General features: G+C 43.3%; 2 protein-coding genes across 2 annotated transcripts in view; one reads left to right on the top strand and one right to left on the bottom strand.

The window, feature by feature from the left end:
- Window positions 1-51: 51 nt before the first annotated feature.
- On the top strand, window positions 52-2,010 carry LOC310988106 (neuropeptide Y receptor type 4-like; the record flags this gene model as incomplete). Its single annotated transcript, XM_083974620.1, has 2 exons — window positions 52-1,143; window positions 1,836-2,010. 2 exons carry the CDS (start codon window positions 52-54, stop codon window positions 1,989-1,991), a joined length of 1,248 nt encoding a protein of 415 aa, XP_083830746.1. The 3' UTR covers window positions 1,992-2,010.
- Window positions 2,011-5,356: 3,346 nt separating this feature from the next.
- The window catches only part of kcnd3 (potassium voltage-gated channel, Shal-related subfamily, member 3), a gene marked incomplete at its 3' end in the record, with an annotated part of 109,072 nt that continues 102,037 nt past the window's right edge, over window positions 5,357-12,391 (bottom strand). Inside the window, exons 3-7 of the mRNA XM_083975041.1 lie at window positions 11,498-11,599; window positions 8,605-8,637; window positions 8,388-8,480; window positions 6,891-7,150; window positions 5,357-5,531 (exon numbers count right to left, since the gene is read on the bottom strand). Of these exons, the coding sequence (XP_083831167.1) occupies window positions 5,357-5,531; window positions 6,891-7,150; window positions 8,388-8,480; window positions 8,605-8,637; window positions 11,498-11,599 (663 nt within the window). The remainder of the gene's footprint in view (window positions 5,532-6,890; window positions 7,151-8,387; window positions 8,481-8,604; window positions 8,638-11,497; window positions 11,600-12,391) is intronic.

The following is a 12,391-nucleotide window of genomic DNA, read 5'->3' as shown; positions in this document are numbered from 1 at the left end:
ATTTCAGCTTTAAATTGCTTAATTAGAGGGAAACAAGACGCAGGTGAAATTATGGATATTCACACTTTGTGGAATGAGACAGACGCACACAATGAGACTCACGTGAACACTATCTTTCTCCTGTTTAACTGCACGGTCTTGACTTTAACACTAATCCTGGGTTTACCCGGAAACTTGTGGATCTGTTGGGTCGTTTCCAGGACCAAGAGCCTGCAGACCTGCAACAACGCGCTGCTGGTCAGCTTGGCCGCCAGTGACCTCCTCAAGTGCTCCGTGGACACGCCGCTGCTGCTCTTCTCCTTCCTGCGCTACGGGAAGGAGGACCGGGTGTCCGTGTCCGTGTGCACCCTGCAGCAGTTCACCTATGCCCTGTGCAGCTGCGTCCAGCTGCTCACGCTGGTCAGCATCAGCGTGGAGCGCTTCCAAGCCATCGCTTTCCCTTTCCAAACCGAGAGGAGGAAAGCCAGGGTCCGTGTCTGGATCCTGTCCATCTGGGCGTGCGGCCTCATCCTGGCTGTAATCTCTCTGACTCTGTCCAAGAACGCGCTTTTTTACATGCTCTGTCGTCCGCACATCGGGGGGCACGGAGGAGGAGAGGGGGAGCGACTCCAGTACTCGGATCCTTTTGGACCCTACGTGCTGGTGCCGGTGTGGGGGCTCTGCCTCACTCTCATCGTCATCCACTACCTGCGCATATACAGAGTTGTGAGGAAGCACCGGAAGGCACGGTTCCACCGGGGAGTCCAGCTGAGGCCCACGGTGTCTGAGCACACCTGGGCCTGGCTCAGCGTCTCTGCCCACCCGGCGGCACCTCCACAGGGGTCTTTGAAGGCTCTGCCCCCCGTGGGCTCCAGCAGCCCGCCGCTTCATCCCCATCAGGCGGTGCTCCTGGTGGCCGAGGCCGGTGCTTCCTGCGCGCCGGACGCGTCCACGGTTGGAGGCTGCCGCGCCCCGGGGAGACCTCCGGAGATCGTCGGGGCGGTGTGTCTCCTGACCCCCGGGGCCAAGGAGCAGGGGAAGAAGCGGATGGAGGGGAAAGTGGCGCAGCGTTTTGGGTACATAATCATTGCGTTCACGCTATTCTGGGTGCCCATGGTGGTTATTTTGCTAGTCAATGTCAACTCTTGGCAGGACACGGACACAGTGAGTGTGGCAGTTTTCTGTTTTTTCTTTTTGTTTTGTTCACGCAATACCCTACTACTTTCTGTCTTAAAAACAGAACCCCAGTGCATCTCAACAACACAACACAGACCTGCAAAAATACACAGAAATCAGTGGGGCTTCTAACACTTGTTCTATAGTGCAAACTATTGGAAACATCTTCAAACAATATATAACAACAGAACTGAGCCATTAATCAAATAAAATACAAAGTAGTCTCCAAAATCCTTTGAATATTTATCCAGGACTGCTGCATTGCACAACTGTGTCATTAACCCTGGTCATTAAAATCAGTGCAAATTGCAGAATGCTTTATAACAACCTAGCTGTTAATACAATAACTGATTTGATGATTAATAGCTAATTTGTCAGTAAAATGTAAAACCTTTCTACATTTTATTTTGTCATTGCAAATGGAGTCTTTTGGTTCAAACAAAACAAGCAATCTGTAGATGTCACCTTGGAAACTGGGTGGGATGTTTTTACAGGTTTACCTTAAGATTTTAGACTGAACGATTCATCAAAAAATGAACCAAGTTAATTGTTTATCAAAGCCCTCCCACATACTGTAGCTGCACTGTGTAGGAAGAAAAACTTTTTTGGGGGGGCAGGGGGAGTAAAAAAATATTCTGTGTCCTTGCACCATCCTAAGCTCTCTGCTGTGTTTCCCACAGTTGCTGAGGGAGCTGGAGACGTCAGCCGTGGTGCTGACCTGTATGCAGGCTGCAGTGGATCCTCTCATCTACACCTTAGTCACTAGACAGTTTCGCTCTGAGCTGAGCAAGATCCTCTCCGCCATCCCAGGATGTCCACTAAAACGGAGAGACTGAAAGTGTTCCTCTTTGATAGGACTACACCTGTGGGAATTAAAAGTGCCACTGAAGCTAAATATAAACAAGCCACTGCCTTGTCCTTACGCACACACATACGCACACACATACACACAGAGTGACTGAGAGGCAAGAAGAGAGCCCACAGATTTTGTATTTGTGGCAGACATAGATGTTTTATCAGGCGTTTCACAGTCGGGACACAAGACAAGGTCATACATAATATCCAACACCTGACAAGATACGCACAGCAGTAGTCTCAACAACGACAGGTGGCATAGGAGGGCAAAGCAAATAGTGAGAAGAAAACTGACTGAGCCCAGAATAAAAAAGACAATCAAAGGAGAGTACAGAACAGAGAAAGAGAGACAAACACAATCACAGACCTCTGTTTTTGTTGTTTGTAAATAATAATAAAAAAATGCATCAGTTGACACTTTGAGCAGAAATTTGCATTATTATTGAAACGGAGTCCTTTTGAAGGTGCAGATGTAACAGAACAACCCGTCTCTTGACGCAGAAAAGCAGGAAAAAAAAATCACATTTAATCACTGTCAATGCACAGAAAAAAATATATAGGGATCCTCACTTCTGCCGTTACCTATGTCAGATCCTTGTTGTAGTTTCCCATAGATTCTAAATGTCAGACTTGATGCTGTGAATATGAAGTCAATGTCTTTAACCCCAGTTTTAAAATTACACTGAAAAAGCTCCGCCTGTCTGTGCTTGTCTTCTTGTCTTTGTTTTTTTTTTTTTAACTCCAGGTTAATTTGCACAGTTTGACTAAACACTAATACTGGATCTAGGCAGCTGTCATCACTGTGCACAGTACTAAATTACCAGCAGTCGTATTAGCTCACTACTAGGAATATCAGAGGTAAAACACCCTGTGTTTCAACTCAGTAGATTATTTTTGGCTTTCCTCGGGTTGATACTAACCCTCCGGATCAGAGAGAAGGAAAGCACAACAGAGGAGTCTAAGTGTATTGATGTACTGATACGGTTCCAATATGCTTTCCACCCACATGGGCTGATATGAAGATGATATGCGTAATTGTAATTCTTAGTACAAATGCATGTGTAAAACTGGTTAAGCTTTTTTTTTTTTCTTTTTTTTTTTAAAGATATCTCCATCTTAAGGTAATTAAATACTTTCTCTTTAAAAAGTCCATGATACATTTCGCTGCTAGTTTGACAGTCGTTTTAACTATAATCTACAGGAGAGGAAAAAAACATCAGCTACATATGGGCAGACATAATGTTAGACCAATTCACGTATTGCTTTTGAAATATGCTCCTGGCTGATGGACAGTATGCTGAAATATCAGTGTATTTGTAGCCCTGTCTGTGTGCTCTTGATCAACGTTGTATTTCATCTACACGGAGCAGAAGTGGGTGCTTGGTCTGCTGTGACTGAAGCTGTTCCTCAGTGAAATCCCAGCAGTGGTCTCATCCACCTAAACAAAGACAAACCTAACTGTCTCTGGAGCTGTTGGGACTCGCAATGACATTCAAGATGAAAAAGGCCAACAGAGAGAGGCATCAGCTCGGAGGTTAGCAGAGCTAAAAGGTCACCGTCCATAGTTACAAAGGTCAACTTTGATGGGATTTGATGGTGGGTAATACTAAAGTTTCAGGGTGGGGTCTGTGAGCCGGGAGAACGGACAGAATAGCACATGTTTTTGGTGACAGAGATCTGTGGATGGCTCATCCAGTGTCCTCCTCCGTGTCTCTGTGGTCACCGTTAACAACAGACCTCCCTGCTTTAAGTTCTCCAAAAGATAAAGTAAATAAAATCCTTTGAAACACCAAGGAGGACAAAAAGTACAAACACCAAGTTTCCTAACCACATAGAGTACACACATACTCAACAGCTTTGAAAAAACGCCTGCTGAGTTTGGGGAAGAAAAAACGTTGACAGCTAGAAAGACTACCGAAAGCATACTGTTGTTCACACAGGAGGTAGGGATACAACAGGACAACAACAAGAGAGAGAGCGAGAGAAAGAAAGAAAGAGAGAGAGAAAGAAAGTGTAAGAGAGAGAGAGAGAACGAGAGGACAGCTTCACTGGTTCTGCCAAACGATGGTCAAATATTACAAAATATTCTATTAACAATATTCACAAAGAACCGGGGCTCAGGACAGATTTGTGTCGGAAATTCTCAGCAAACACCTTGTGCTTTTAATTGTGGTGGTTTGAATTAAAATGTTTTTTTCTTTTCTGTTTTTTTTTTTTTTTCCTTTTTTGGTTTCTTTGTTAGAGAATTGACTTATCTGAGGTCCGTCGGGCTGTAGGAGCCAAAAGGGAACAAAACAGGCAGGAGGGCAGGGGAGTTCAGAAAACTATAAAAACAAATAAATCTCCTTTTACTCCAGCAAAACAGGCACATATTGTGTAAAAGGCTCGCAGCTGAGAATTTCAGACAGAAATATGTGCAATAAACCCTTCAGAGTGGCAGCTAGTCAAATATACCATATACTGAGCCATAGAGACTTCCAGAAGAATTGAAACACAGGTTTTCAATCAACTGTGACGAACACATTCACACACCCCTCCCCCCCAGGCTCATACGACCACACACACACACACTCACAGGCACATACCTCCTATCCAAAACGTCACAAATCCTCTATCTAGCAAAAAGTCACATACACTCATTCACAAATATGAAACTCATTGGTAACGCTGTCACAGACACACCTACCATATTTCATCTTTTAAAGGATTTTTCACTCGAGTGGAATAATATTGGACCCCCGAAAAGGAATGGTGGCATATTCATCATCTACTGACAGGTAAGTGGATCAAAATGACACAAAACAAAAAGGGCAGGGTCAAATCAGTGTGAGAAAGACGTTTTGATTATGTGTTGTATTATTTTTTCTTTGCCTTTTGAGTTTTTCCCCGAATATCTCCTGCTAAAAAAGAAAAAGAAAGAAAGACCAAAAGAGTCTAACTGAAGCAAAAATCATAAAAAGGTGCTTTGTGCACAGTGACACATGACTTAGTCTCGGAACTCATCGGCAACACTTTTAGAGGCACACTCTCACTCACTTCCTCATCTAAAAGGACTCCCTACACATATTTACCACTCTGTCACCCACACACACACACACACACACTTGCATACACGCACACATGCAAACCAACCACTAACACTACACTGTATCTAAAAGCCACCCTCCGTCTGTACAGGGAGTCCGTGTCGTTACAGTACATGACCAGCAGAGGGCAGGCTCCACCAGGGCTAGACTAGCGCTCTGCATGCTTTCTCCTACTCCATTCCCAGTCCTCCTCTGTCCCTCGGTCTGTCTCGATGAGTCTTTATCTGTCTTTCTATGTGACGCGTCCGCAGCCCTAGTCTTCACAGTGCGGACACCTTCACAACGTTCTGGTGGGTGGGGCCCGCGGGCAGGTGGGCATCGCCCTCAGGGGTTGTCACTGGCGGCGTGGGAATGCTGATGATTGCTGTGGTGATCTGGCTGCTCTGGCAGTTCAGGGGTGCTGGTTCGTCTACGCGCATGTTCAGACTGGAGCGGCTGGAGGAAAAAAAAAGGGAGGAAAGCAAATCGAAGATGAGGAGAGTCCTACATAAAATGTCAAATATTTCACAACCAGTTCACCTTGGCCTTTAAAGTGAGAAACATATCGTCCTCAAACTTCTTTTGAGGAGCTTCAAAACAAGACTGTTAATCCCTTTCAGAGGCCCCAGAAAACATTTTTTTTTTTTTAATGAACTCATCATTTGTGAGAGTGTATTTCCAATTTAGCTAAACTATATATTTGAAATAACCATCAAACCAGCTGACCCAGTGCAACTGTGTCCGTGCCTGACGTGAATCATATTGCATGGAAGTTGCTTCAGTTGGAGAAGGAGGCGGGGGGAGATCGGACAGGTGGAGTTTTAATGTTGCCTGAAAACAGACAGCCATCAGGGTAGCACTGTGACTAAGTGAACATTACCGGTCTGACCTAATGACCCAGTGTAATAGTAACGGGATGCTCGAGGTGCCGTAACCCACCGAGCATCTCTGCAGCTCTGCAGATCCTTCTGCTGCTCATAAAAATGGTTTGCAGCCTTTTCGAGCAAACAACAGTGAGTCAACAGTAAACAGTGGCTGGTGAAGAAATTGGAGTGCCTCTCAAATTAAACATGTTCTCCTCTGGAGTTTGTGGACATAACCAACAACGAGAGGTGAATAAATACTTGACTCGCATTAGTCACATGGACAGAAAAGCAACACTGGTGGGGAACCTCATCTTGCAGTTCTTTTTGCTAACAGGTCAACCATGAGCACAATGGGCAGTACTGAAAGTCTGATTGGGTCACACTTTAAATTCAACTTGTTGCACAGCAATGATGAATCTTAGATAAATATAATAAATATAATATCTGAAAACTTAATATTTAAGTATAGTATTTAAGAAGAAATGAAAATGTAATGGATCATTCAGGACAAATTAAATACTCTCTCTCACATTCACAGACAACTAAAAATAAGTGGGCCGTTCAATTAATGTTGTGGGGACAATTTGACAGTAAATTAGCAGCTCATTGTCAGCTGTCATTAGTTACATGGTGGCTAATTAGGCTGGTGGTAGGAAGCCTTTATTGCTAGCCACTAGCCATTAGTTCTGTCTGGTTAGAAGACACTTGCTCAGATGTTACAGCACATGATTACAAAAGGAAATTTTGTTTTCAGTGGTTTTCTTCACTTTCATCTACTTACAGAAGCTACTGAGCAAATTTGAGACAGAAATTTGTTCATGAATAGTTACACCTCACATTCAGATTGCAAAATATCTTCAAAGGGTAGGTTAATGGAAAAACGGGACACTAAAAACTCTCATTTGCAGCGCACAAGCTGAAGGATATTCAAGTCTTTTGCTGATCTCACCTGGTGCTGAGGGGCTGGATGTGGATGGTGCTGAGCTCCTGCAAACCTTGTTGGTGCGTGTGCGTGTGTGTCAAAGGCTGCATGTGTGCTGGGGCACTGGAATTCGGTAAAGGGGTGTGATGCTTCTTGCTTCGGCGGGTGCAGCATGTGCCCGTCACGCCGTCTTGGCTGGAGAGGGAGGGGCTTCGAGACGGGTAGTTTTGAAGCCCCGCTTCCAGGTAGCTCTGCTGGTAGTACTGCTCATCCACAAACTCGTGGTTCTGCAAACAAAGGCGAAAAAAAGAATGAGATGGGCACAGGGGGAGAAGACAGGGGAAGAGCCATAAAAAAAGATGTGACATTTACTGCATTTATATTTATGACTATGTACTGTGTGCGGCTTGATATAGACTGTCATTTTCTGCTTCATAGCCTGGGTCAATAACTCTTTAGAGAATGTGTGATGATTATTTTTTATATAGGCAGGTATGTGTCTGTCTGTCTGTGTCTGTGTGTGTATGTAAGTGAATGCACACGAACATTAGAAACATGTTTTTCATGTTTCAAAGCACAGTTCAGAGTCAATTTTCTATAGTTATAGCTTCTATAACCAGCACTTATATATCAAAAATGGATCACAAGCCTTCTTGTGTGTGAAAGGAGTTTGTTAATAGCAGTGAATGGACTTCATTATTCAAATCTGAAAGTCCCATCAGCTCTGTAGAGCTTTATCGTCTTTCGGCTTGTTCTTTTGGTTTTGTGACTTGCTTGGTTTACTCTCATCCGCTCACATCAGTGTTGTTTTCAGCCACATCAGGCAGTTGTTTTCACATACAAATCTCCAAACACACACTGTGCTCTACCTGCCCAGCTACAAACAGCAGTCAGAGTTGATTCTAGTCAATTTAGTGGAGCATTTAGCAACTAAAGAGCGAGGTGATTCCCTCAGGGGTCGGTGGAGAGCAAAACAGAGCGTAAAGAGGAGTGAATATCAGGCCATATCAAGTTTGTCACATCAACTTTAAAGGTGATAATATATCAGTCTTGTGTTTATGGTTCAAAACAGATGTAGTTATAGCTTTAACATACATTTATACATCTTGTGTTCTATTTCCATAGATATGTAGAGTGCAGAATGAGAGTTTGGATATGTGTGTGTGTGTGTGTGTGTGTGTGTGAGTGCACCAGCACATTGTGCCAGGCTGAAACAGACAGTGAGGTCGTATCACACACAGACAGATGAGCGTGTGTCGCAAGGGAAATGCAGTGTACTGGACATCACGCTACAGTGAGCTGCACTTGCCCATGCACATACTAACACTGTAGATCTACACACACTGGGGCTTGGATGTCAGTTATGTCAGTTCAACTAATGAGCTACAACCAGACAGTGAAGTACAAATGATTGCACAAATTGGGTTTTTATCTTTTTTATGATAAATAAATATTTTAAGATTCAGACATTTGAAATTCATGTGGAAAAAAACAAAACAAATGTGTGTGTGTGTGTGCACTCACGGTGGTCTTCTCCAGACAGTGCAGCAGGTGATGGTGCTGGCTCTCTAATAGAGAAGTGGACTTACTTAACCGCTGCTCCTCCTCAGTGGAACTCTGTAACACACAAACGTGCACATAGACACACACATACACAAAAACACACAAAATGAGCACTGTGATATATTTCCTTTGCACAAATCAGATGTGGGAGGTGCGAGGCCGGCTGCTGTCTTAGTACCTGATCTGAAAGGTTCATCTTGTATGGAAGTTGCTTCAGTTGGTGGAGGAGACAAAAGGAGAACAGACAGGTAGTTTTACTTGTGCTCATAGCGTTGAGAACAGAAAGTCGTCAGGGCCGCAGCCATGCCAGTCAGACACAGGGAACATTACTATTCTTACCCTGAGAGGCATGTCTGCTATCATCAGTGGAGCCAGTGCATTGATCTGTGCTGGAAGGGAGACTTCTAGCACAACTCGCCCCTAATGGATATACAGTATACAATATACAATTCATATAAAAATTTCCATTGTGACATTTTGCCTCCATCTCTGTTATTTCAAAAGCTTGCTACAGGCGACTTGTTAATGACTTGTTTTCCATATTCCTTATTTTTTATGCTGTGGCCTGTTTACATGTTTATTTGTATGTGTGTGTGTGTGCGCGCGCTTGAACAAGTGGGTGCTATTTCTAGTTGTGCGGTGGTTTGGATGCACTCGCATTGTTGAGGTGAGTCAGAGAATAAAAGGATCATCGAAGAAAGCAAAGAAACCAGTTGAAATAACTGAAGCAACATTTGTTAGGAGCATATTTGCGTATTACTTTTTAGGTCCATATGTTGGTTTTGTTTTACTGGTCCAGTAAATCATTTTACTACCAGGCCCATGAGGAAGAGTTAAGGCTTGTAGAAAACATTTCCTTTTAGCAGACAAAACATCATATTAAATTGCAAGACTTTAAACATTTTGTTGTCTGCTTGCTTGAAGTACACCTTTGTGTCTGAGGTAATATTTGGGGCAGACTTTTTTATTATTATCTGGAACAATATTTGTCAACAGGATCTGAAATGTAATAGCCTTATACATCAAACATCTACCGGAAGTAGATTTTCAGAAGAGTTGCTGCAGAGAAAAAAACAGATTTCTCTGCATTAGTGTCATAAATATTAGCCACAAAAGCCTTCGCCTGAGTCTAGGAAGATGTCTCTCCAGTATATTGCAGAATGCCATCATTGTTGTTGTCAGAAGTACAGAAGGGCTTCACATATACAGACTTTCAATGGGTTGCATCAGTCTTTCCCAGTAGAACCCCGTCATTGAGTTGTTTATATAAATATATATATATATATATACACTGTATATATATAAAAACAAAGACAAAAACTACTGCCCTGATCCTGCATGCTCCACAGCACTGCCGGAAGGCAAGTAAAACGCCATGTTTGGAAGATTTGTAGTAGCAATTTTCTGTTTGTTAAGCAGGCGGCTGGTGCTATAAGCAGAAGGTTCTTTGCTGAGAGGGTGTATTCCTGCACTGATGACTCGGGGTTTGTCCGAGCCAAGACCGCTCACCTGTGTTCATGCTGCTCATCTGTACCTAACACAGCAATAAAACACAGGTGTTTAGGCCGAGTTATTTCAGTCGTCCGCTATACATGCACCCGCAAGCCGCATCAGCAGTCTGTCTGGAGGCGGCTACGGCTCACCACCCAGGTGGCCACCATACTGTAGAGTGGAAACAGCTTGATCTGCCGAGTGACAAAACACACTGTGTCACTCTGCATGGTGCTGTACATGTTGTTAGTAAATAGCTGCATTTAAATTACACCAATTAACATATCGTTGAGATGACAGATATCTTTATATAGGAGCTTATGATGTATTAACAGTTGACTTTGGACTTAAAGTGTTGAAGCTGATGGAGAAAGAAACATGAAACACACAAAAAAATACATTTAACAAAAAGAAAATGAACGCTACGTTTATCTGAGCAGACAGCAAAGGTGACTGACTAGTGCTACTCATGAATTTAAATGATGCCCGACACGTCTGAAAAGTCTGATAATGTTGCACTTAATTACTCTTGCGCTGCACAATATGGGAAAGGGAAGAAGTTCTCTTATTGTGTTTTCATTGATAGAAAATTGTGACTGTGCTAATGAGTTAGTTCTACTAAATAAAGCACAGAAATATGCACTGCTCTTGTCCCCTAATTCAAACATTAACATTTAATTTATTTTTAATGTTGTTTGTGATCGTCTCAACGAAGCCGTGTCCCCGCTACAATAAACAAAATAAAACCACCTATTCACAAAATATGGAATACCTGTGTCCTGTTTACAACAAACAAGAAAAAGGAGTGGCCTTAATTACACAGAATGTTTTAGATAACTCAGAAATCTCTTTTAATGCTGTTTTGTTAAGGGATAATGTTAAATCTTGAGAGGGAAAACATCTATTAAAGAAATGTATCACTAAATATTTACTGCTCAGAAGAAAGCATAACCACTCATATATAAAATCTACCCTGCAGCCCCTGCAGTATATTGTTTCTTGAGGCAATATCAATATGAGGTCGATGCATTATTCAGACATAGATTGAATATAAGGACTGCTATTGAGGAGAGGGAGAGAGAGATGGGGGTGGGGTGGGGTGGGGAGATGGAGAGAGAGAGGGACACAGAGAGCAAGAAGGAGAGGGAGGAAGAAGCACTTGTTTTTGTTTTTGCGCTGTGTCAGCCCCGGGGCCACTATAGTGCTTGTGAACCACAACGTTTTGGCGAAGCATGGAACATCCTTGAGTTGTGTTTACATTTCCTGCTGCATCGCCCGAAGCCAGTTCCTCAGATGGGCAGCTGGGCTCAGGGATGCTCACATTAGAAATGCCGCTCAGTGAATGAGATCACAGCGAGCTGCTCTGATGGGATGCTGTGTGCATTCTAAGAACTGATAATTAAAGGATGGGCCAGCGAGGCCTGTGTCCAATGACTTCGTTATTGCTCACTCTGAAATCCTCAGAACTATTTTTCCGAGAAGATGGGGAGGTCGTCGTTCTGGGTCATTGTTAGAAAAAAAAAATGCAAGTGGTATGTGAAGTATATGTGGTTTCTGTGTGGTTCAGAGGCTTTTCTTACCGTGAGCTCCAGGGCTTCGTTGAACAGGCCGTTACGCTTGCTGTGGAGGAATGCATTGGAGCTTCCTGTCTTGGATATTCGTATCCTGGCCAAGCGGGCTTTCTGCAAAGAGCAAGACACCATAGAAGCAACCTGTTAGCCTATACCATACAACAATGTCCGATTGATTGGGCCGGCATCCTGACACATCCCACTGATTTGAGCTACAGCACTTTCACACGCCTTATACGTGAGTTGCGATCTTATAGATCAAATCAAACATGTGCTACTAAAGCATTCACTCTCATCTCCTGTGATAAATTCACTCTGATCCCCCCGTGATACTTATGAATGATTTATGGCGACTACACGATAACACATTCATTTGGTAGAAAATCAGTTAGAGAGGCACCTCGGAGTGGAGCAGGTAAATCCTGTATGAATTAAGCAGCTAAATGTCATTCTGTATTTAAAACACTGAATTCAATTTATTTGGGCTGTTTCCCGTGCTGCTGTGTTAGCGGTTCTGTTTCACAAAATGAGTCAAGGAAGTGTCAAAGCCCATGTTGCTCCGCGTCTTTACTCATGAGCAGCTACGTTAGCGTCGGCTGAAATGCATCTTTAGTTATCAAACCTGTACAGCACAGTCCAGTCTCCTTTTCTCCCTCTCTCTCCCTCCCTCTCTTTCTCATGCTGTCAAACCTCTCTTGCGAGGCAGCCAGCAGCAGAGATGGGAAAAGAGGGAAAGAGAAGACACACAAAGAGGAACAGAAAACACTTTGGTGTTTGGTGTGACGTCTTTATACATCAGTGGGTTTGACACAGTGGATGGACTCTTCCTCTGCATCATGTTTTTTTTTTTTTGGCTGCAACTGAAGCAAACTGTTGTTGGCGAATGTGTGTGAAAGCATGCTA

The sequence above is a fragment of the Trachurus trachurus genome (assembly GCF_905171665.1).
Source record: "Trachurus trachurus genome assembly, chromosome: 7".
Taxonomy (NCBI): domain Eukaryota; kingdom Metazoa; phylum Chordata; class Actinopteri; order Carangiformes; family Carangidae; genus Trachurus; species Trachurus trachurus.
Note: the sequence above shows the minus strand (reverse complement) of the source record. Positions and strands in the feature narration are given on the sequence as shown.